This window comes from Lissotriton helveticus, chromosome 4_1, assembly GCF_964261635.1.
Source record: "Lissotriton helveticus chromosome 4_1, aLisHel1.1, whole genome shotgun sequence".
NCBI lineage: Eukaryota > Metazoa > Chordata > Amphibia > Caudata > Salamandridae > Lissotriton > Lissotriton helveticus.
This window is the reverse complement of record NC_136063.1, coordinates 257,673,992-257,700,362: the sequence shown is the minus strand read 5'-3', so window position 1 is coordinate 257,700,362 and position 26,371 is coordinate 257,673,992. Positions and strand designations below refer to the sequence as shown.

Here is a 26,371-nt window from a genome sequence, read left to right as displayed (position 1 = left end):
AGCAGGCGCAGGGTTTTGATGTAGCTTTGTCCTATCTGATTGTAAATGCGGCACACCGTGGGTGGCAGAGCAGCGGTGCACGTTAACTGGTGCATCCCTGGGGATGTGGTAGTTAATATAAATCTGCCCCTTTACATTTAATTATGTGCAGGGGACACAGAGTAGGTGAGGTTTATCCAAGGTTAAGAAGAGATGAGTCCTGTTCAGTGAAAAATTGGAGATAGGCTTCAGTATATTATATACTTAAGTAGTGTGTTAAGTTTTTGATGACTGTTATTAATTTACTGTTGGGTAATAGTGGTTAATAAAATTTTTTATTATATTTTACCACAGATTCAACTGCAGATTATTTCAAGATTTTAGGATGCCTAGCAAAGGAAGAGTAAGAAAGGCTGCAAAACGTCAAAGACAGCAGGACTATGGAATAATGCAGCAGTCCTCTAACAAAAAGATTTGTCAAGTCACCAAGAAAGCACCGGGTAAGAGTCGAAAAACAGTCATAAGAAATATGTGTAGTAAAAAAAATATTACTACAGAAAATGTTTCAGTCCAGAAAAGGAGAAAGAATTCAAATGGTAAGGAAAGGCCAATGAGAAATGTTACTGCTAGAGTAAGAGATAACTCTATGCATGAAAGTAGAAGGAAACAAGAGTTTAGGGATATTCGTAAACGAATGTTCCGCAACAGGATAATTGGGAATTTGTTAAAAAATATTAAGAAAGGTCAGCAGAAAGTGGTTTTTTATAAGAGAAAAAAAATAGTTGAGAAAGTTATTGATCAGGCATTTGAAATTAAACGTAAGTTATTTATTTTGACAATCAATAGAATTAGGAAGCTAAACAAGGTAATTTATGATTTCAAAAGAAATAGTAGATGGAAGAGAATAGTTAATCGTAGTAATTTTTGTGAAGTTTTTTCTGGAGAATGGATGCATAGTTCAAGCTCTGAGGCATTTTTTAATGAGGAGAGTTATTTCCAGGATAATGATTTGGTGCATGCAGTTGACACCAGTGGTCGAGCTTATGAAGTGAAAGATGGTTGTCCAGTTGAACAAGAAAAACTTGTGAGAACAGAGATAGAAGAGGTGTTAGGTAATGAGGTTTTAGGGAGACGTCCTAAGGGTCCTGTGTACACCTGGAAGTGTAGTAGTATTTGCAGTGTACGACAGGATTCCATCAATTTGCTTTGTGATTTTATACGGTCATTTAGTAAGAACAGTTTGAAGCAGAAAATGAAGTTGTTGCAAGAATTAGATCCTTGCAGAGTGAGAGAAGTGATAGGTTTGCATGGTCATTCACTGGCTTGTCTTTCCAGGAGAGTATGCCAGAGTGTTTTTCATCATTTCAGGATGCTAGCAGTGCATCATAATAAAGTGAGGAAATTAGTTAGAATGTTGTATTATGCTAAGAGTCCAGCAATTATGCTTAAACAATTATGCGCTGCTCTTTTGCATGGTTCTGAAATAGATGTGAAGAATATATGTGAAGAAATTGAGTTTTGTTACTTTGGAAGTAAAGAGGAGAATGTTGAAATTGACCAAGAAGAAGAGAGTAATGTGGAAGATAGTGTACAGGTTTCCAGTACAGATAATTTCCAGAGGGAAATTGCGACGTTTGAGGTGAAATCAAGTGAGAGGCCAAATTTCACTTGTGTGTGTTGTCGACGCACTTATTATAAGAATCAGACTAAGTTAGTGGATTTATATGGAAAAAGTGAAAGGGAAAATAATAGTGAATGGAAGGATTTTACAACATACTTGATGGTAGAAAATTGTTTTGATTTGGGATTGGATCAACGTGTGTGTACTTATTGTTGTAACAAATTAAATCAAAACCAGATGCCTGCTAGAGCAGTTCATAATAATCTGGAATTGGTTGAGATTCCTTCTGAATTGAAGGATTTAAATACTTATGAATCTATTTTGATTCAAAGTATCCATCCCTTTCAGGCTATTGTAAGAATGGAGCCAAAGACAGGGAAATTGCCTCCATCAGATTTACAGAGAGGATTAAAGGGAAGAGTTGTTTATTTGCCTCTAGATTTGAAGAAAAACATTAACACAATTGGAGTAGAAAAAGTGGAAGAGGAACCTCTTGTTATCTTAGTTAATGGGGTTCCGACAAAGAATAAGAAAATATGGCAAGATTTAGTAGATGTTAGGAAAGTCAAAAGGGCAACATTGTATTTGAAAAAATATAATAAGTACTATAAAAATGTATATGTTGCAGAAGAGGTAATAAGTGAGGAAGAGGATAACGATTTGTGTGCTGGTCAAATTGAGAAAGTAGAACCCTGTACTAGTGAAGAAATATATGAACATTATAGTGTTCATCCTTTGCATTCCAAGGAAGTCATGGGGAATGCTATTGAGTTGTTTCAAATGAAACAAGCGAAAGGGAGTCCCATTAGTGTTTGGGAGGAAAGTTTGGAAGCTCGGTGTTTCCCACAGCTTTTTCCAACAGGTCAGGGAGGAAGATATGATGAGCGACCTCATCAAATTCCTGCTTCTGAATACCGGACTTTGCGATTGTATGCAGGAGATCCTAGGTTTCGACAATGCATTCCTTATTTGTTTCATCTCCTGTTTGAAAGCGATCTGTCTGGACTGTCATATGCAGTGAACCACATCTTGAAAAGTGGTATACACATGCAAAACATCTCGGCAAGTGACTTTATGGATAAAGTCAATGTCCAAGACAGTATTTTGGATTCTCACCTGATTAATCTCATGGCGTGTCAGCGTGGTACTAATGAGTACTGGTACCGTCGTCATGGTGATTTAAAATGTATGCTAAGGAACTTAGGAACTCCCACATGGTTCCTCACTTTGAGCTGTGCTGAGTATGGCTGGGAAGACTTACTTGAATTTCTACGAGAGGCAAATGCTAACGTAGAAAACATCGAATTCAAGACACCCGGAGAACTGTGCTCTTTGGATCCAGTCAATGTATGTAGGTACTTCAATCATAGATTTGAAGGTATGATGTCTTTCATCATGAATAAGAAGAATCCACCTCTTGGAGAGGTGTTGGATTTCTTCGGGAGGAAGGAGTACCAAGCAAGAGGTGCTCCTCATATACATATGTTGCTGTGGATCAAGGATGCACCTAAATTTGGAACGGATGCAGAAGACTCAGTGATGAGTTTCATAGAACAGTATTCTACGTGTGCTGTTCCAAACGCAAAGGAGAAAAAAAGCCTACGAGAAAAAGTTCTACGTTTCCAAAGCCATCGATGTGGAAAGTACTGTCGTCGTAAATTCCGGAACAAAGACAAGTTCTACACCAAATGTCGTTTCGGCTTTCCACGACCGGTGATTTCTAAAGGAAGAGTGAACAGTTTGATGTCTTCGCTGCGACATAATGTGATGAAGAAATCACCTAAAAACACATACAATTTGAAGAGGAACGAAGAGTCTAAGTACATCAACGACTACAACCCGGTGATTTTGTCCATGTGGAATGCTAACATGGATATACAGTTTGTGGCTGATAACTGTATGGCTGTGGCTCGGTATGTGACATCTTACATCACCAAAAAAGAGAAGACAGAATTGAAGGATATGTGGGAGGACATTTCCCATGAAAAGAGCCTCAGCAAGAAGTTGTACAGTTTCAGTCTGAAGATGTTGTCGCATCGAGAAATCGGAGCTTACGAATGTTCTGACCGGTTGTCTTCAGCAAGCCTCTATGCCAAGTCCAAGAGTATCGTTTGGGTGAGTGTTGGTCTTGCTGCAACGCGTAATCGAGTTCTGAAACCTGTGCGGGAAATTGAGTATTTGGCGGAAAAGGAGCCAAACAGTACCGACATTTTGAAGAGCAACATGTTGGATACATATTATCCAAATCGAAGCAGTCATCTCGAGAATGTTTGTCTGTATGAGGTTCTGCAAAATTACATATTCAAGAGGAACATCAAAGAAGATACTGAGAAAGGAGTGTATGCTGTAATAGGAAGTGAGGGATGTCTGGTCAAGCAAAGAAAATGCCACTTGATAAACCATCGAAAATTGAGTGGCGAATCTCCTGAAAAAAAGGAGTTTTTCTATTTAGCAATTTTGCAACTTTTTAAGCCTTGGCGTGCAGAAGAGGAACTGCTTGGAGATTTCCTCTGTTACGAAGACTCTTTCAATGCTGCCAAGGAGACCATAGAATGTCCTGCTTTTCCTAAATATGTAGAAATGTTGAATGTGGAAATTGAGCAGGAAGCAACGATTGCAGCCGAGATTGCCAGAGACAGTTCTCAGGACAGTCAGAGTTCTGCTTCATTGAGTCAGGATCCACTAGGAGGACCTCTTATCGAAAATGAAGCTGCCACTGCTATGAATGAAGTGGAAAGAGCCATGGCACATGCTCAGGAGGATGCGGTTAACTTAGAAGAGTTGGAAAGACAACTCAACGTTGAGCAGAGGAAAATATATGACGAACTTACCATGCAAATTGATCATGGATTACGTCATGACAAGAAAGAGTGCTCATGTACGTCGTTGAAGCCTGTCCGACTGTACGTGAGTGGAGAAGCGGGAACTGGAAAAAGTTTCCTTATTAAAGCAATTTCGTGTTATTTGCAGGAAAGGACAGAGTCATCGCTGTCTTGTGTTGTCACTGCTCCAACTGGACTGGCAGCACATAACATTAAAGGGATTACTTTACATCATTTACTGATGCTGCCAGTGGAGCATGACAACAAATTAGAATATCACAAGCTATCTGGAGATGCTTGTTTTGAAGTTTCAAGAGTCTTGAGGAAAATGAAACTTCTTATCATTGATGAAGTAAGCATGGTTTCCAATGTCATGCTTGCCTTTGTGCATTTGAGAATGCAAGAAGTTCTCAAAACAGAGTATGATGTGTTATTTGGTGGCAAACACATCATTGTTTTCGGAGATCTTCTGCAGCTGACACCAGTGAAAGGGCAACCTGTGTTCAAAATGCTCACGCATGAAGATACCAGGAAGTGCTTAGGGAGCATTGGCAACGTCAATATATGGTTAAACTTCAATTATGCTGAACTGCATGAAAATATGCGTCAGGCAAAGGATGAAGTTTACAAGACTATTCTACAAGATGTTAGAATTGGAAAAGTGACCGAGCATGGGAAAGAAGCTTTACATGCACGATTACTGACAAATTTATATCCAGACGAAGATGTTGTGCCTGAGAATATTTTTCAGAAACTTACTGAGAAAAAATCTGGAATATGTTTGATGCCAACTCTTGCAGAATGTGCCAAATTCAACAACAAAATGTTGCATTTAGAAAAGCAAGAGATTGTGAAACTGGAAGCTATTGACAGAGTAGAGCATATGGGATCAACAATTATTTTGTCTGAGAATCTGAAAACAAAATTGGATTTATTAGAGAAGAGTATATCTAAAACTGCGGGTTTTGAAAAGACTCTGAATGTGTGCTTGAACTGCCGTATAATTTTAAGAAGGAATTTACATGTTGAAAGAGGTCTGGTAAATGGATCAATGGGTAATGTTGTTGATTTTGTGAAATACAGAAATAGAGATGGAATTGAATTTTTAAAAATTAAATTTGATGGCATTGAGGAAGTACAGCTAATTGCTCGTTGTTCTGGTAGATTTTTGCTTGTAAAAGACTTATATGTTCGTCATAAGCAGTTTCCTGTTTGCTTGGCATATGCGGTGACAATCCATAAATCGCAAGGTTTAAGTGTAGACTGTGCATTGGTGAATATTGGCAGTTCTGTGTTCAAGGAGGGTATGGCATATGTGGCATTGTTACGAGTTAGGACTTTATCGGGATTGTACTTGATTGAGTGTGATGTCACAAACATTTGTGCGGATCTAGATTGTGTTAAGGAATACAATAGGTTGAGAAGAGAGTATGCGCCACATTTGCCTCAGTATCCTTTGTTTGAGAAACGTGTGGTAGGCCGGAAACGAAGAAATGTGACCAATACTGGGGAGGTTGTAGCAAAAAGACGAAAAGTCGATGAACCTGAAATTATAAGCAGAAACAAAAAGGATTCTGTTGAAGATGTTGTTGGTTTTCAATTTGAAAACAGTTCTGGTGTCAACTGCTATGCTAATGTAGTGGTTAATGTTTTGTTTTCTCTAGAAAATGTAAAAGAAGAGATTGTGGTCAATTCTGATCAAAGATTTTGCAGTTTGTTAAATTCTGTGTTAGAGAAATATAGCACTGATAGAACAAACATAGAAAGTGTGTCTGAAATTCGAAATCTGTTAGACAGATGTTCAGGCCAAACACAATTCTCTCAAAATAGTCAGCAAGATTGTCAGGAGTTTTTAATGTACATGCTTGATGTATTGCATGATGAAGGTGTAGATGTAGATCACCTGTTTGGGCTTTCTTATCAATGGCAGCATGACTGCGAGAACTGTAGGGTATCAAGTACTACTAGTGTAGACTCAGAAAGATTTATATATTTAACTTTGCCAGACAGTAAATCAGTCTCTTTTAATAAGCTAGTAAAAGCAGCTGATCACAACATGGAGTGTAGCCAATGTGAATCTGAAATGATGTCCACATTATTTATACGAACATATGGCCAGTATGTCATTTTAATGTTCCAACGATGTAGGCCTGATGGAACAAAATTGACAACTTTAATTAAAAATTTTGTGGCTTCACAGTTGTCAATATCAGGAAGGACTTTTGTAACTGTAGCAATTATATATCATGATGGTCCTTCAATAACATCAGGACATTATACAGCTTATTTAAAGTGTAGAAATGGCTGGTCATTCTGCAATGATTCTGTTTTAATTTTCAAAAAAAAATTGCCGTATGACCTTAAAAACTCTTACCTGGTGTTTTTAAAACCAAAATTTTAGGGAAAGAATCTCGGGATGTGCTCTGAGGAATTTCAAGAAGTTCTCATGGCTCCTACACGATTTGGCCTTGAGGATAAGTGTAGTACAGAGACATAACTTCTTACCATAACACTGGACTTTATGGAGAAATACGTGCACTTTGAATGAGTTCAGAAAAACTGTTTCTTTTTATAAGCTAATTGAAGCAGCCAATCAAAACATGCAGTAGAGGGAATGTAAGTCTGCAATGCTGTCTACTGTTTTACATTGCTTTGTGATTAAAAGTGATGTAGAGAATTAAATAATTGTACTAGTCATAAAGGTAGTGTAAGTCTGCTTCATAGTAAGCAGTATCAGTGTGATAGGAAATGTAGAACATGATTGAGCAAGAAGGGGAAGATATTACTAGTCCAGGATTGTGTAAATGATCTTCAACATTTTAATTCTGAAAGTTGCGGAAATGCGAAAAGACGGGATTGCCTAACAAGAAATCCAAGAGTTATACATGGCTCTGACAAGATTTGGCCTTGTGGAAAATTGTGGTAGAGAGCAAGAAGTCATTTATTGTATGTAACATGTTTTTGAAAACGATGGAGGTTTTCTTTCAGAAAGTGGCGGGTTGAAAGTAATAACAGCACAACAGAGTGTAAGCTGTTCATAGGACATCCTTGGCCGTCATGGAAAGTAAGTTAACTTTAAGGAGTTCTGAATTCTGATTTGTAATGTTGTTTGGGTTTTTTAAACACAATCATTTTGATTGTGTTTTTTTTTCCCCGCTGTTATATGATGAATACCTTCAAGTCACTGTTTTAGTGAAATTTGATACATTCTGAGAACAGCAAAAATAAACCATTTAACATGTATAATTAATTCTGTTCTGTTTGCATTTATGATGTACATGTAGAACTGTGTAGGAGGCATGGAGAAGGTGAGGCTTCTGTAAGTGTCAAAGTTGTTGCATACAGTGCTCATATTCTACGTAGTCTTTTATATTTCATTACTTTCACTGTTTCTGACTGATCTAAAAAATGTTTTTTAAAAAGAACAGTAAGTATAAGGGAAGGAAACAGACAGTTATGTTAAAAGAAACACAGCTATAGGGAATAAACTAGGGATACTGTTACCCGCAATCCTCTGCTGATGATGTCACTGAGCATGTCATGAATGATGTAATATGTGACATCATCAGCAGTGGATTACGGGTAATAGTATCTCTAGTTTACTCCCCTATAGCTGTCTTTCTTTTAACATAACTGTCTGTTTCCTTCCCTTATACTTACTGTTCTTTAAAAAAAAAAAAAAAAATTTGGTTCGCTTCCGGTTCGCGTACCGGGGAGCGAACTGGGAAGCGAACTAAGAGAAATAGAGGTTGGCACAGTTGCAAATATTGTACCAATTTTTTAATAACGGGGAGGTAGTTCTGAAAAGAACTTTTTTTTAAATTGTTTTTGTTGTTTTATATTTTTTTTATTTTTTCTGAATTTTTTTTTACTTTTTTTGAATTTTTCTGAACAGTTTTATATTTTTTTGGGTTTTTTTCGGAGGGGGCAACGAAAACGATTCATTGTAAAGGGCTCAACAGGAGCAAGAAAACAAAAAAAAAGAATTTATTGTTTGGGGAGTTTCGGACAAAGATGAGCATGATTGTCAATAGCTCTGTTGATCAGAGTGATGCTACTTTCTCCGTAGCAAATGAATTCACTGCAATGTACGCAGACTTGTTTTACTTCACGAAATCTCGTTTGTATATTTGGCACCATCTCCCTGCCCTCTGGTCCCGTTACTTCCGGTACAACAGATCTTCTGGCCATAATAGGGAGATTATCTAGGTCGTCCTGTTCCTCTTCTTCCTCTTCTTGCTGAATTATAACTTTAGCAGGTGGTCCACTCTTCCTTGGATGTGGTGGAGGTGGTGGGGAAGCACCAGCTGAAGCTAGTAAAGAAGCCATTGCTCACTGGTAACAAAGGGTCTTTCTCTCACAATGATGAAAGTCAGAGTGAGGAAAGAAGGAGGGATTTTCACCATTTGGGAAAAAAAATAGTTCTCAACCAATGAAAAGTGTTCATTTTAGATCATATGACCTAGTCTTACATCATTAGGAAACCGAAAGTGAAATGAACCAATGAAAAGTGTTATTACCAAGTCACATGACCTGCTGTGTTTTCGTTACGCGCTTTGCAGGGCCTCCCGGTTTGCTTCCAGAAACCTGTGCTTTGCGACTCGGTAAGCGTACGAGTTCGCTAACGTAGCACGTCATATGACGTATCACGCGACAACGCGAAACGTCATGCGGACGGGAGGCGTCACGATGTTGTTTTCTAACGCGGCAGTTGCGGTAAAGAAACGTTTACCGGCTCGCGGTCTATTTCGCGGCATCAAGGTCAGCTAACGGGAAGCTTCCCGATTCGCGAAGCGGGAACGAAGAAAAAAAAATATTTTAAAAAAAAGTTATTAATAAACATATAAAATATATTTTTGGATTTAAAGAAGAATACATTTTACAGCTACAGATATTAGCTGTTAAAAAACCAATGAAATTCACTGAAAAAACCATAGGTTATAGACCATATATAGTTAGGAATTAGCATTTACAAAACCTTGAAAATTCACTGAAAAAACCATAGGTTATAGACCATATATAGTTAGGAATTAGCATTTAAAAAACCTTATTTTACTCACACAAAACCATTGAAATTCCATATATAGTTAGTTGCACTAACTATATATAGCGCACCCGCAATCCACTGCTGATCATGTCACATATTACATCATTCATGACATGGTCAGTGACATCACTGATGACATCACTGATGACATCTCAAATGACATCACTGATGACATCACTGATGACATCTCATTTGACATCATTCTTGTGCTAATACGATAAACCTCTTCAGACTCTAATATAACCTTAGATACACTCAGTGTATACAGACACTCACACACTGCCACTCATCCATGGAGTTACTCACACACCCAGTCAGTCATGCAAAGAAACAATCTCACCTCCATTTCTTCAACTATACAGTTAAACACACCTTACTTATTGAAACATATACTAACACATATTTACTCTCTTATACAATCCCTGATACAAGTTCACAATGATCGATACAACCACTCACTCATTCAGTGGCTCTCATGCACAGTTATTTATATATGCCAACTCTCACATGTACTGTGTTTTACATATGTATTTAGTATGACATGTAGCATTGAGATATCCATTCACTCATCAATACACTCATGCACACAGTCAACTGCCCATGTAGCTGTTTCCACATGCACTCTTGAACTCATACACCTAGTGAATAAACTGCTCACACATCTATGCACAGAGTCACACACCTTCCAGCCACCCCCACACAAACTCAATCTCCCATAGAAATACTTGGGCAACCAATTAATAACACATATAGCCTCGCGTATAGCTAATGATCAACACATGCAGCAGTTTACATCACAACAGACATAATGATGCACAAATTAAGACAGTTTAGTCACTAACCCATGCATTCAGTGAGACATATTTAATCACTCACTCATACAGTGAGTCACGCACCTACTAAATCCTTCATCCAGACACTTATACATCCACTCATTCTTCAATATGTAAGACATATTTTAACTTTACAGAAACATACAGTCACTGGATGTTGTCATCAGTGATGTCATCAGTGATGTCATTTGAGATGTCATCAGTGATGTCATCAGTGATGTCACTGACCATGTCATGAATGATGTAATATGTGACATGATCAGCAGTGGATTGCGGGTGCGCGATATATAGTTAGTGCAACTAACTATATATGGAATTTCAATGGTTTTGTGTGAGTAAAATAAGGTTTTTTAAATGCTAATTCCTAACTATATATGGTCTATAACCTATGGTTTTTTCAGTGAATTTTCAAGGTTTTGTAAATGCTAATTCCTAACTATATATGGTCTATAACCTATGGTTTTTTCAGTGAATATATATATATATATATATATATATATATATATATATATATATATAGTCGCCAGTAGGTAGTTATAATTAGGACCAAGTTTCTATAGGAAGAGCATTTTTTGTTTTGCTTATAACGTTGGCGTCGTTTGATGAATCTTCATGAAATTGTCAAAACTCCTGTGTTCAAAGTTTGGGGGTGATTCGTCAAGGGGGGGGGGGGGGGCGAGAAAAAAGGGGGTCCCAAAACGTGTTTTCTCCATGCAATTTCATTAGGAAACCTTAGACAAGGCTACAGGTCGAACGGGTGAACGGAATTACCACAAATTTGGCAGGGAGAAGGGTCTTGGTCTAGGAAGCATGCTTTTGTTTATTTGGTGTAAATCCGTTTAATAGTTTTGTAGCAATATTGAAATTTACAGATATCAATATTTGGGAATTCTGCCATCTGATTGGCTGAGCACGAGGTTGCTGGGTATTGGCTGCAAACAGTTGCAACTAGGAAGTGTTGGCAGCCATTTTGTGATTCCGTTGAAGCGTGTAAGGGGAAAAAAGGGTGAAAAAGAAGGAAAGAGGATGAGCTCTGTGTGGTGGTTAGAGTGTGCTATACAGGGAGTGTGAAGAGAAGTATTCACCCCTACCGGTGTGAAAGTGCTATTTTGCCTAGAGGTGAAGTGTTGGTTCACTCATGGACGAATTTGTGTGCCTAAACACTGAGCTAAGTGCTGTAAACTGATGTGCTCTGGGCGCTGTAGCATACTGGCCGCTGTAGCACAGCTGTGCAGGTGGTGTTAGTATGTGTTTAGACAAAAGCGGGAGTGGGAAGCAAACTACTCACTCCTACCGGTATGAAGACTCGGGGATGAAACTGTGAGCCTACGCCGTGAGCTGTTTGCTGTAAAGTGATGTGCTGTGAGCGCTGTAGGATACTCGTCGCTGTAGCATAACTGTGTAAGTAGTGTTAGCATGCGTTTATACTATACTGGGAGTGGGAAGCAAACTACTCACCCCTACCGGTCTGAAGACTCGAATGCAGTGTTTTAGCAAGCAGGAATACATAAATAATCGTGAAGAATATAATGCAGAATGTTGCAATGCCACAGAAGACAAATGATGAAATCAGGTGTGTCTAAGAAAGTGGATGTGTGTAATAAAGTGATGGAGTCTGCAAGTTATATAAAAAGTGTCTTTATTTAAGTGCCATAAATTGACCCACTGGTGTAAGAGCTAAGGCATCCAGCTGAGGCAAACTCCAACTGCTTCTGCTGTATTCAAATGTAAGCTCCTGCATCAGTGAATTCCACATTAAATGTTACAGTTCCATGTAACATAAACAATACAATAAAGGTAGGATACGATTACCACATGTAAAAAAATATTGCAAAATGTAATCATCAAACTTCTTAGGTACCCTGGTACTCCTTTTTTGAAACACAAAATTATCAACAGTAGAACAGTCAGCAATCTCTTCTACAGAAGATTCAATCTGGTGCGTGTCAGAATTGGTAATAGTTCTACCCACATCGGAACTTTAAGGAGGAGCACAAACATTGCACTTCTCAGCAGCACATTCGGTACCCTTCTAGTCAAACCATACATTATTGTCTTCAGCCCTTTCAAAAAAACATTCATGTACAAGAGGTAAGGCATCGAGCTGAGGCAAACTGCAACCGCTTCTGCTGTATTCAAACCTAAGCTCCTGCATCAGTGAATTCCACATTACATGTTACATTTCCATGTGAAATAAACAATAGCTATTAGACATGAATGACTAAATTCTATAATGAAAATAAAGGTAGGATGCGATTACCACACTGTGCCAACCAGTTCCTAAACGTGTAGTGTTTTTTTAACTTGATCACCAGCTCGTGAGCAGAGGCTGAGGATGAGCTAATTTGTGTGAAAGGGGTTTGTGGATAACCGGCAGGCAGAGAGATGTGTGCACAAAGAATAGACATGGTTTGAAAATGGATGTTGGGTTTAGGCTAATTTACAAGTAAATAGCAAATTTGCATAGGCCATACATCATCCATCCCTGGTTAGGCTGGAGACGTAAGGGGCAATAATGAAAACAGAGTTCAAATGCCTGAGCATACTTAGAAAGTTATTATATGAAAATAGTTCAATTGAAGTATATTACATTTTTTTATAGGAAAATGTCAAAAACATTTGAAAAAATGAATTTCAAGAATAACATGAATTTCTTACAAGTCTTGGAGATTGCAGTTCGGAAGTTCTTCAATGGCTCAAGATGAGTAATGTTCCAAGAGGCAATCGTGTGAGAAAAGCGAAGCGATCCAATTCATATCCTCAAAGGGACAGTTATGTTCCTCGAATGTTGGAGTGGCAATTTGAATTGGGAGGCACTCTGTGATGTTGTCAAAGGTTGCACGTTGCAGGAGATCTTTTGCTGCTGTGCAGAAATCCCATTCCGCCACGATACATTTTTGCATTGCATCGCCATTGCTCCACTGCCTGAACAATCAAGTTCATGGTTTTCAAGATACTCCATTACCTACTGGATATCGGGAGCGATTTTTGGGATGTTGGCAAGGCATAGATCCATTTGCCAGTCGAATGGGCAAGTTTTGCAATAAAAAGATGGTTGCACGCAGATTGCATATGATTAAATAAATGTCATGTTGTAGCTGGCTCTGATAATAGATAGAGGAAGGCAGCCGAAAAGTTGTTCCATTGTTTCACGGTATTGGTGTAGCTTCACGTAGGGGCGTATTCTGTCGGACATGCTTGTTACCACAGGGAGTGCAGCCATTGTTTACAAGCAAAAATAGTAGTAGGATGGCCGCAAAGAGAGTGAGCATTATGGGCTCTGTTCCTGTTATTGCAGAGATGATCGAATGAATGAAGTCTGGTATTATACCAAAAACTGTTTGAAAGCCTGTGACAATGCTGGAGGAAACAGTGGTAAAAAAGTGTGCCAGAGCTTGAGTGTCAGATGTGTTGAAAATTGTGTAATAATTCACAAAGTGTAATGGGAGTCTTGTCTTTAAAAGGGACTGTATTTAACTTGAAGTTCGTGCTATCTGCAGTCGATAAATTTATTTTGCAGAAGTGAGGGACACTTCTGTTTGAAACAAAAGCGCTTATAATTTGCTCAATTTAATTAAATCTGTTTTCAAAGTAGGTGTTGAAGGCCAAGTTGAACTTTGGGAGTTACTTTGTGTGGGTGGGAATAGATATTGCCACAGGAAGTTACTCGGTTTGAAACAGTAAGGATATACGGTATGCCACCTCACATTCCGTAGCAGTCCATGTTATTAAGAAGCAGATAACTGCCATTAGAAGTTGTGTGAATGTTGGTCTAATTGTGGGAGTTGGCGTGCTTTTAAGAAAGCACACAAGATTGGGGACTGTAAGCTTAGAAGCGTCGTCCAGTTGGACATTCTTGCATAGTAATATATGACTGCCATTGTGGTCGCACTTTTTACCTGTGAGAAAAACTTCTGTATCCTTTTTAAGACAGCGATATGTAAATGGGAGAAACCACTGCTCGTGAATAACTGCGCTACCTTATATAATCACATACAACATGACAACCAAGATGTACACCTAGCAGACACAACGACACTACGTACTGTGGGAACTGTGGCTAGTCATGTACACAAACCAAACATGGCATGGCACCTCTGCCACACAATGCAGAATGCGGGGAGAGATGGGAGCAAAGTACGTGCGAAGGTGGCAAGTGATTCTCGATTATAAAAGTATACAATGCAAAGTGTTGAGGGGATGTGCCGGACAGACTGGAGTATGCAAAGCACAGACATGTACATGTCAACATACACTGATGGTCTATTGAGTGAAGTGGACAGTGGGCGCAACCATGATAGTACAGTCAGTAGGGAAGATTACAAAAACATAGCTCGTATGTGCCCCCTTGCCCCCAAATCTTTAGCGTAGTGGGCTGGCTCGGCATACGCAAGGCTAGCCTAGGGGTATGAATAAAAGGCACGTTTCTCTGGGTGTGGTTCTCTTCCGGAATGGTGAACGTGTCTGCCAGTTCTGTGCAGCTTACACCACCACGAGGCTGACGCCGTGAGCGAAGGTGGCTGCGTAAATGATGCTCTAAGCCTGCTGGTACTCAGAAACCGCCATGGCCGGTGCAACGCACATATGCCAAACAGTTCACCTTTTGACACCGCCATTTGTGAAAGAGGGCCCACCACGTGCCGGCGGAAGGTCCTGGGAGGAGGTCTGTGAGCTCGGAAGGCTCCTGAGATTAACGCTGGCTACCGCGACACAGGCACACAGCGCCCAGCCTGAGGCCCAGCACCGTGGAGTGCTCTGTATACTACCAACACAGTAGTCCAACAGGTACCAACAGTGGAACGGTGTCTTGATCCCACAATGGACGATGTTAGAACTGCATCTGAGAGTGGAGATGAAGGTACTTCGTTCGACCAGGTGCAACCAACTCTAGGTCCCAACAGTGGAACGGTGTCTTGATCCCACAATGGAGGATGTTAGAACTGCATCTTAGAGTGCAGATGAAGGTACTCCTTTCCACCAGGTGTAACCAACTCTAGGTCCCAACAGTGGAACGGTGTCTTGATCCCACAATGGACGATTTCCGATATTACCTGCTGCTTGGTTTTCGTACAACTCCCTCCGTTGAAGTGCATCGTACTCTGTGCTTCCGTAGTTAACTGAGCGATACAAAAGGGGATGATGGACGGAGCGTTTGAACAAATCAAACACTCACCCCCAGTCAACTGATCTGGGTTTAATCATCACCATTCTTTAGTTCACTCAGCCACCCCAGTTCAGACATGGCTATATGCAAATCAGTCTGACCCTGTGCCTCGTGGGAACAGTCCAGCCCGAACTGCCAAGCCATGTCTTCCCTGGACCGGAAACAAGCATCCTGGGACCGGTTTCCGATTCATAATCCTCATCAGCCAGGCTATCTTGAATCCAGTGGCCAAGTGAACAAGGGACTCACGTCTGAGCATACCCTGCCACACTTAGGGCGAACAAAGCGATACAAAAGGGGATGATGGACGGAGCGTTTGAACAAATCAAACACTCACCCCCAGTCAACTGATCTGGGTTTAATCCATCACCATTCTTTAGTTCACTCAGCCACCCCAGTTCAGACATGGCTATATGCAAATCAGTCTGACCCTGTGCCTCGTGGGAACAGTCCAGCCCGAACTGCCAAGCCATGTCTTCCCTGGACCGGAAACAAGCATCCTGGGACCGGTTTCGGATTCATAATCCTCATCAGCCAGGCTATCTTGAATCCAGAGGCCAAGTGAACAAGGGACTCACGTCTGAGCACTGGGTATGAGTGTTTCATTGATTCAGATGTTCCGTCCATCACCACCCCCTTTTGTACCGTAGTTAACTGCTGCACATGATTATTGGGCTTGACCGACTGTAGTGGCTGGACTACACCGCGGTACAGCAGGTCGGAACAGTGAAATGGGGTCTTGATTCTAAGATTGAGGATGTCAGAAGTTAAAGTCTGTGATGATTTCTGTGTACTCCCTCCGATCAGGTGCAACCAACTCCGTGCATCCGAATCCAATGGCACGTGGCTGTGAGGCGTTAATGACCACTGCCTCTGGCCTACACTGCCGTCAGCAGGGCTCACAATTCAGATCGAGTGGTGATTGTTTAGTTACAGAATCCAGTAGGCAACTATCTACGACGTCTATTGAAATATATACAATATCCTTTTAGTATACTTGCTTGAAGAACTTTTTTTAGATGAGTTATAGGTTTACTACAATGACCAAATTCTTCTTGGTAGCGGAAAAGAACACTGAATAACAGTCTACACTGTGGACAGCAGAGATCGCAATTCAAATTAGTTTGATTTATTTAATGCAGAGTTTTCTGTAATTTATGTTGTATTTTTTTTAAGAGGATGTGAGAAAAGGTATTGTTGGATGTCTGTGCTGACTACTGCCTTCAATTTACACTGCAGATAGCAATGTTCACAATTCAGATTGAGTCGCTATTGTAGATGACGCATTCCTGTAGGCAAAAGGCATTGCTCCAGTACGCTCTGTCGGCACCATGCATACGCATCATGCAGGCTACCCACACGCTTGTTGTTGCTTTGTATATTACAAACTGGGCAGCTCAAGTCAATGCCACGTGGCTATGGGCCCTTGCTGACCGCTCTCTCTGGCCTACACTGCAGACAGCAGTGTTCACAATTCAGATTGAGTCGTCCTTGCAGATGATGCAGTCCTGTAGTCAACAAACATTGCTCCTAGTACGGCCCGCCCGCAGCACGCATCATCGCTGGCTGTGCACATGATGAATGCTTTTGATGTGGCTATCTGAGTGCACTAGAACTGATGGACCCTTAACGATACAATCTTTTTGTGAATTATTTCAGATCTACTGCCTGTGTCTCAGTATACCACAACTTATGGTTCTTTTACGATAGAATCTTTTGTGTATTATTCCACATCTACTGTCCCTACCTTACTGCAGCACAAACTATTGAGCCTTTTATTATTGAATCTCTGGGGGTGATCCAATGATTACTGTTGTAGTTGATGCTAGCAGCAACTATTCCCTAAGGGCTGGTTTACACACACGTCCAGCACAGACGTCACGAGATATGTGACCCTGGTAATAAAAAGGAGTCGAGCGCACATGCCCGTAATCACTTCCACTATCTATCTGTGTCCGTGTGTTCATTATCTATGCATGGTACTGCCCCTGGGCCGTACCACATTACATTGTGCTGTGGACAGAGTATGCAACCATGTTACTTCTGGCAGTGGGGAAAACTTTGGTTATATAACTTTTAGGTGCATGGCTATCACAGGTGGAAGTCTACTTTACAGACCATAAATATTGATGAAGATGATAGTTGCATGTTGTGTGTAGTGCAAGATATGTGTACATAGAAAAAAGGTTCCACAAAAGCTCTCTAAGCAGAAGAGGTGTGTCTCATCAAATGCTGTAGAGATAATGACAAAAATTGGTGGTGTTCTCCAACTGCTACAATGGGAAATGTTATGAACTAATCAAATGCTTTTTTTTAAGGTCACATGGCAATCGCACACCCAGCGCGCAAGGAGACCGCACCCCACGCGAATTTGAGAAAATATATTTACCATAATATACGTTTATTACAGTTAGAAATATATAAATGTTTAAAATATTTTAGATTATCGCTTGCTCTCATATACACTTTAAAGTCGTTTAGATATAGTTTCGAGAGATAAAAGAACATGAGGGAATGGCTTACCCGGCACGACACCATATGTCTATGCCGTAACACAGGGCCTGGCAGCGTGCACTCGTTGCATACGAAATGCGCAGCGGGCACGACCCCATACGTACATGACGTAACGCGTGGCTTGGCAATGCTTACCCGTCACATACCAAAGTAGCAGCTGGTGTGACCTCATACGTATATGATGTTACGCGGGACACGTGCCACGAACCCATCGGATACGAAATGGGCATCATTTACGAGTTTAGCAATATGGCGGATAGGATTCGCGTGCTGATGGAGCTTGGTACACAAAAAAAAAGATATACAAAATTTTTAAAGTTAAAAAAAGGATAATAGATTTCCAAAATATTTTTCAAAAATATAGGCTTTATAAATATTAAAATATGAAATTAACATTTAAAAAACTTTCAAAATTCACTGATAAAACCATAGGTTTTACAGACGTTATAGTTAGGAATTAGCATTTAAAAAACCTTTGAAATTTAATAAAAAAGCATAGGGTTCAGGGACGTTATAGTTAGTTGGACATTTGACTCATATAAAACCAGAGAATTTTACTCGTTATAACTTGCGCGCCTGCAATGCTCTGCTGATGACATCACATATTACGTCACTCCTGACATGGTCAGTGACATAACTGATGACATCACTGATGACATCTCAAATGACATCACTGATGACATCATCCAGTGAATGTGTGTTTCTGTAAAGTTTAAATATTTTTCATATATATCTATGCCAAGGTGTATTGAAGAATGACTGGATTTACAAATGCCTGAAAGTAGTTCCTTTATGCCCTGTAGCCCTCTAAAACGAGTTCTGACAGAGGTTATTTTAAAACATACTAACCTGAATGGTAAAGTACTGCATGGTAAAGGTACAAATACTTATCTGCGTGGTCCTTACCTATGTGGTAAAGACATGGATGTTAAATGATTTGTTGTATAGGCTGTTTCCCTTCAGTCTGGCATTGGCTACCAGCATTTTGCCCCTGACAGTACAGTTTTTTTTTGTTAATCTCACATTAAATTTTATTGAATCTCAAATTTGAAAAATGCCTACTGACTTCCTGTACTCATATTGTCATTATGACATTTTGTAAAATTCATGTCACATAAAAAATGTAATACTTGTTTTCATTGAACACTGTTTTAATTGGGGTATTAAAATAATCAAAGGTAAAGGATTATCCCTGTTGGCTGTTAGACCGGTCAGTCTCTGGGTGGTATCCACCCGAACGTTTTGCCTTCCTCCTCCATTTTTGCAGGTATTGTTTTTGCTGGCCTTAGGACTCTGCACACTTTACCAATACTGCCCAGCACTAAAGAGCATGTGCTCACTCCTTAAAATATAGTGACATTGGCTTATCCCCAATGGCACATTTAATGTACTTAAAAGTCCCCACTAAAGTGGTGCCACGCCTACCCAGGGTCTGCAGCACTTTATGTGCCAACCACTTCAGTGACCCTTTAAACAAGTCTCAGGCCTGCCATTGCAGTGTGTGTGCAGTTATTAAACTGCCATTTTGACAAGGCATAAGAAACATTTTCAAGGCCCAAACCTTCATTTAAATTACACATAAGAGGTGTAGGCTCTGAGCAACCGATAGGGTAGAATGCAAGGTATTTACAAATTAAAACATGTCTTGGTAGTGAAAGACTCAAAATGGGAGCAGCTGACAAGTTCCTATTTGGTGTCTTTGGAATTGTAATACAAAATCCTAACATGTGGTGCAGCCAGATATTAAGTTACCATTTTGAAAAAGTCACTTTTAGAAAGTTGGCATTTTCCTGCCTTAGCCATTTAGGGCCTGTAGCCTGTCTTTGGGCCACATAACTGTGTGTAGCTGACAGTTGAGCTTAGGTGTACCTGGATGAGCCATCACTGGCAGAATGGGACGGTACAGACTTACTTGAATAGGCTGTATCCTGCCTCCACACAAAAGACTGAATACTCCCTGTAGTTAGTCTGGAGCCAGGTCAGGGAAGGCAGGATGCCTGGGCACTTAAAATGGAAACCTCTAGTAGCTTTTCCCCACTTCAAAGCACAACAGGTATAAATAATGGACCTCAGACACCAACTCTACAGTACACATCTGGACCAGTGGAAACTCTGCCAGGATGAAGGATTGCCCTGCTGCTAAAAGGACTCTGACTTTACTGCTGCTGCTCTGAAATATTGTTGCTCTGCTGTGCTGATCTGCTGCCCTCTTGCCTGGGTGAGAAGACTGGACCTGTCTCTGTGGAACCAGAATCCCAAAGTGATTTCAAAAGGTAGTTGGCTGGTCTCCTGACTAGAGCCTCAGGGGCAGAAGGCTCCAACAAACTTGAACCAGCACCTAGACTCTGAAATCTGTGAGTCTACCCTACCAAGAGGTGCCACCCCAGTCCTGTACCCTTGAAAGTGGGTCTGAGGTGCTCTGCCAGCATCTTTGGTTCCAGCAGAAATTACGCATCTCCTCTGCTGTGCGGCACAACCCCAAGCAGAATCGATGCATCCCCTCTGCTACATGGATCCGAACCATGGCAAAGACTTGCATCACATCGCAGTCCATTGTGGTTTCAGAACCGCCGCTACACTACGCATCCTCTACACAGGCGCTCGCTTTCCATATCAACAGAAGCCTCGACGACGACGACAGACTCCGCTTCACAGCTACTCGGAACCGATGCACCTTCCTGACTGCAAGACACATTCCTCAGTGTTAGAGTTCGCATCGCAAGCCCTTGTTGACAGGATCCTCAATGACAACGCAGGACCTCACACCGCTGCCTCACTGCATCTTGGAACCAACACATCGCTTTGGATGGATAATGCCCCTTTGACGTGGATCCTCACACTGCTCCGCAAACCACGATTTGAGGTACTTTTGTTCAGCGGGCCTAAGTGAGTCCCTGTAGGTGACCTAGGCTCCATTGTGCTCGGCCTGAACTTGTGACGTTGTTCCTGTCTAGGGCGACCAGATATTCACAGTTAGTGCTTTGTGCTTTTGGGCTCAATTTTTACTGAAATCTTTAAACCTGCATATCTCAGGTTCTACTGATTGGATTCTTGTTGATTCGGTCTTGTTATATGCATTATAATTTACTCTTTGTTTTTAAATCTGTGGTGTGTTTTCACTGTGTTACAGTTTGAAGTGTTTCACAAATACTTTTCACATTGTCTCAGAGTTAAGCTTAACTGCTCTAGTTAAGTTTCCCAAGAGTTTGCGTGTGACTTCGCCATGACAAGAATTGTGGTTGCTGCTTGAGAAGGGTTTCACTCTTCTAAATCAGTAACCCAATTTCTCACAGTGGCAAATACAAGAAAAGAGAATGAAGTGATCATCCAGATATTGATGTGCATAGTTTGTAACTAGAAAACCTGGGTCAAAATTCTGGCATCCTCACTCAAAAAATTGTTTGATACTACTTCCTATCACTTTACCTCACTGCAGCTGATTTTGAGTGTCAAATCTGAACCACCTTATGGGAATTCAGAATAGGATGGCAACTATATAAAATCCTCACTTGTGTACAGATTAAACATACAATTGTTTCCATGTAACAGAAACACAGGCTATATAATTGTACACATATCTCGGTTAACTCATAGCAGTGTAGTCAGGGGACTTGCAGTGGAAAAAAGTTCATATTCAAAAACTATTACTTTTTACAGGTATAACTGCAGTGAATTACTCTAAGGTACAAAAGTAAAATGCTGAAAAACATTTTAATCTTTAAAGAGGATCACGGTTTATATGATTTTTGCTCTATTATTTAACATCTAAAATCTGCTTCTCTGTTTTTGGTATTGCTTTTTTCATTGATGTTTACTATTTTGCTATTTTGAATTCTCGGCTCTTTTTGTGCTTGCGCACCTCATTTTCTCTATTCCTGTTCACGAGTTTGTAAAGCGCTCTGATACCTTCTGATACCTTCGGGTCTAGCTAGCACTATATAAAACTTAAATAAATATGCGCCTGGACTGGCCATAGTTGCCACTGGGTGTTTTCCCGGTGCACTGGAACAGTGGGGGGCAGTTTTGGGGCAGTGGGGGACTTTCTTTTGTTACTGGGGGCTGGTTTTGCAGCAGTGTTGAAATATCAGCCCCCTGTAACAAAAGCAGCAGCAATGTTTCCCATCAGCACCCCGTCTCCCCTCTCCACCCTTCACCCTGGGGCCGGTCCGTCTTAATTTCAAGGGCTGGTTTACGTTCTCAGTCCGGCGTGAATACTTACTGTGTTGTGATGAATATCAAAATGGAGAATCAATAAATGGACTGTTATTCATGAAAACATGGAATAATTTAATGCATCATGCAAATGAAGCAGTAGGTCTGTGTGATTACTTGTTTTACGACAATTAACTTGGACATTTGCAACTCCACTTACCACACATATTTCGAAGACAAGTTGTTTCGTAAGCACTGCACACCAGCAGGGGCAGCTCTTCCATGTGGGCGGAGGAGCGTCGCCCCATTGCTTTCTTGCACTGCGAGAAAGCAGAAGGGTTTGGTTGGGGGCGGGCGGGTGGGCGGTCCTGCTCTATGGGAGGGGAGGAGTGGCTTGCCCACTCTGAGGGCGCTGACTGTTTGGTCGGCCCCAGGGCCGACCTAAACAGTCATACGATCTCTCCCTAATCTCAGCCTACATGGAGAAAATGGCCTCCCCATAGACGCCTGTGTGGTCAGTGTCCCAGCCAATCACAATGCTGCCATTGCAGCGTTATGATTGGCTTAGGGGAGGGGAAGGAGGCTGCTTCCTGTTGCAGAGAGGACGACACAGACTACCGATGCGGGACCAGATCATGCGAAGGTAAATTCACTTTTTTTTTATTAAACTCTCCCCGGTGCACAATTCCACCCCCCCACCTGCGAGTCATACCAGTATACATTTTACCAGTTCACCGAACAAGTGGAGTTTGGGGGGTAAGCAATAAAATCTACAACCTGTGGCCCTTTTCCAGGGAAGTCATTGTAACGCGGTTCTATTTATCACACCTGATAAATTCTGATCCCTTTGTTGTCAGATTATGTTGGGTGCAATAAATATGGCACCCTTTACCAGGCCGACCATAATTGGGACCCATGTATACAATGACTTTGCAAAGTGGTGTGGAAAGTGCCTCAATGCCCATTTGCATTGGGAGGGTGAAGAAAGGGCATTAGAAGGAATGCTGCGTCAAACGTGTTAATCCTACACATGCTGAAACTGCTCATTGTGCAGGCTTTACCACTCTATATCATGTTTACATGGGAAAACCAAGTTAGTTAGGTTACAGACAGCTAGCTGAGACCATCATGGTCCACCCTGATGTAAGCCATGATTAAGCAAAACTATAAATATTCACACCATTTCAAGTATTAACTGGCTAAACATTAGCATGATTGCACTTTCTGAATGACAACTTTGCAGCCCTACCACAGGTAAGATTTTTCGTCAGACAGCTGATATCTGTAGTAATCTTTGCTGGGTCCCAGTTGCATTCTAATTCCACTGCATCTTCATAACACTTCCGGTGCTGGAAACAACAACTGAAAGAAAGCCAGACACAATGTTGGGAACTTTTATCACTGATCAATGTTTTATAGATCAATATTAAGAAGAAGGTAACTACTTTAATTGATAGCATGCATGCTTCTTTAAAAGAATTATCCCGAAACTCTGATTTCTCAGGGCTTGTCATTTTCGTCTCATCAGTCATGTAAAACTAACATCTATTTATTTTTAAATACAAGTATTGGCAAAGTCAATTTGACCATTGGAACCTATTGGCCTTGCCAGTGGTTGTTTCCTCACCATATGACATCCATGCATGTGTGCGCACATCTTCCAATATTTTTCTTTAGTTTAATAAAAATGGAGATTTAGGTATCATCTGTGTATCAACTGGGTACATAGTCAAGGCAAAAGAGGGATGGTCCTTGGAGAATTCTGCAGGACTCCGGGCATGTCGTAGACTCAACTGACTTGATCCAGATTTTTTGGCTGAGATAGAAGAGGAAAGAATGGGCTTATAAAAAATACCAGGGCACACTCATTGGTCTAAGTCAGTAGTTTGTCCTACCTCTCTGTGAGTCATCTTACTTCTCGATTGTGTGGTAATTCCCAGGGTTCAGTTTTATAATCTGACTTAAAAATATGTCTAGGTATGGAAGTTTTGTGCTGATCCATAAAGTGTGGGGCAAAGAAAAGAGGGATCCCAAAATGGAGAGTTCCCATGTTAATTACTAAAGGAAGCTTTGCTCTTTGACAAAGAAAAAATGGTGAAACTGAATTGCACCAGATTTGGCAGAAAGTTAAAACTTTACTTGCACTTTTTCTGAATAAAGTACTATAACCCATCTGACACCTGTAATGTATTTCTACTAGGTGATTCAGCAGTGTGTGTGTGGTGGAAACAACACCACTGCGCGGAGGCAGACAGTGTGATGTGCTCTTCATCCGACCACCCCTGGCACTTTGGTGCAGTTGTTTCAAGAAATTAGTGCTTTAAGAGTTGCCTGGGGTGGGCCTGAATGGGTTAAATAGTTAGGTAAATATGGAAGGCTGTACCATGGTACTGAAACTGTAAAGTATTGGGCCTTCTAATTGGCCAAGGGAGTTTTTTGTCCTGTCAGCCAGCTTGGTTCCGCAGGATGGTTCCTGGCCCCATGGGACCAAGAGATCTGACTGTCTGGCCACAAATCTGAAAAAAAGTGTTGCAGCCACAGGGCTGGAACCTGGTCCCTGTGTCCTGAAAAAGTTTTTTTTAAAAAGGGGCAAGATATCAGTGATGCCATCAATAATGTCATTTAACATGTCATAAGTGAAGTAAAATGTGAGGTCATGTCATAAACAGTGCATTTAGAGGCAAACGTTATATTTAGTACAGTAAACCATCACTGGTGAATTTCAGTGTTTTTATTGCTTTTAAATGTTAGTTTTTTTAATCTCATTACATCCCCTAACACTTTAACCTTTTTTCAGTAGATAGATAGATAGGTACATATATAGATTCAGTTATTCTATCTAATTCTGTGGCCCCAGGTTATGGGTGTTCATGGGCAAGCAGATGATTGTCGGCTTCCAAGAGGTATGGCAATGGATGTATTTGATGTATTGGGGCACTTTTAAAAAACATTCAATGGCTTAGCTTCATATTTGTATATACCTGAATGAAGCAAATATTCACTTTCTGACATTTGGTTTACCTGAGCATTACTATTTTAATTGTATACATGTGGAATAAACTCAACTGAGTAATTCAGCACTGAGCCGAGATCAATTTTATTGCAGGAGGAGCAACTCTAGCCTGATATGCTATATGTAGAACAGTGTTGTCTGTAGGTAAATGTTAAAGTTGAGGTGTGGGGGGGGGGGGGGGTAGGCTTTTCAGACATGTAATTGGGATGGCACATTTACTTTATGGGATAAAAAGCTCTTTTTGTGTGGTCACCGCCATTTTTTCTGCCAAATTATATTGCTGGTTTCTTTACTCTGCACATTGGGGCACTGCTGTCCTCTGTCGAATGTGCTTCTGAACCCTAAAGCATGTAGATCATTGTTAATCCCTGATTGGCCGATTTAACTTTTCTATAAAAATGTTTTGTTTGATATGAAAATATACCTATGTCATGAATAGTTAAATGTCACCTACGAACTACAGCACTTAATGTGCCATCCACTAATGTGACAAAGGAAAACATGGCTTCAGGCCTAACATTGTAGCCCAACTGCTATCATCTAAAACCTGCAGTGCTAGCTTTTATAATAACTCTTTTGAACAGATACAGACTTCCCTTTTACATATTAGTAAGTCAGCCCCATGTAAGCCTAATTGTCCACAAGGTAGAGTGCATGATATTCAAAAGTGGGAAATGTAAAATAATAATATTACCATGTCCCTACAGTGACAAGGCCCTAATAGCCATTTCCAGTGTAGCATCCAATAACTTCTATATAGCAGACCAGAGTACAGATTAAAATACTAAAACTGCTATCTCAGGAATGGGGCAAACTAGAAAAATAATTAAACAAATTAACTTTGAGAAAGTTTCCATTTACCTACCTGAACTGTCAGAAGGATAATTAGCATAAGCTTTTGCCAGCCTGTCCTCAAACCTCGGAATAGGTGTGAAAGAGGTGCGTCCCAGAAGCATACAATAAATTAACCTGAATGTTCAGAAATGATTCCTCTGAGCTCCACAGAATATTCAGAGTGGTGGCTGAGGGTATCTTGTTGCCACCGCAGTGTCAAATCCTGTTTGACATGTTTGCTGAGCCAGATGTAACACTTGGGGCTCACTTGAAAGGGAAAGAACAGGATACCAACACAATTCTTGTGTATCCATGTCTAGCTGCTGTAGGATTTTGTTCTATCACAGAGAAAGACCTGAGGCAGTTGAACCCCCCTTCCACTTGAAATCCAA

At 40.6% G+C, this 26,371-nt stretch overlaps 1 protein-coding gene across 2 annotated transcripts in view; it reads right to left on the bottom strand.

The window, feature by feature from the left end:
* Positions 1 to 26,371, bottom strand: part of OC90 (otoconin 90) — a 619,335-nt gene that overhangs the window by 384,031 nt on the left and 208,933 nt on the right. For both annotated transcript variants that reach the window (XM_078685553.1, XM_078685554.1), the window contains exon 6: positions 23,382 to 23,494. In XM_078685553.1, coding sequence (XP_078541679.1) covers positions 23,382 to 23,494 — 113 coding nt within the window. The remainder of the gene's footprint in view (positions 1 to 23,381; positions 23,495 to 26,371) is intronic.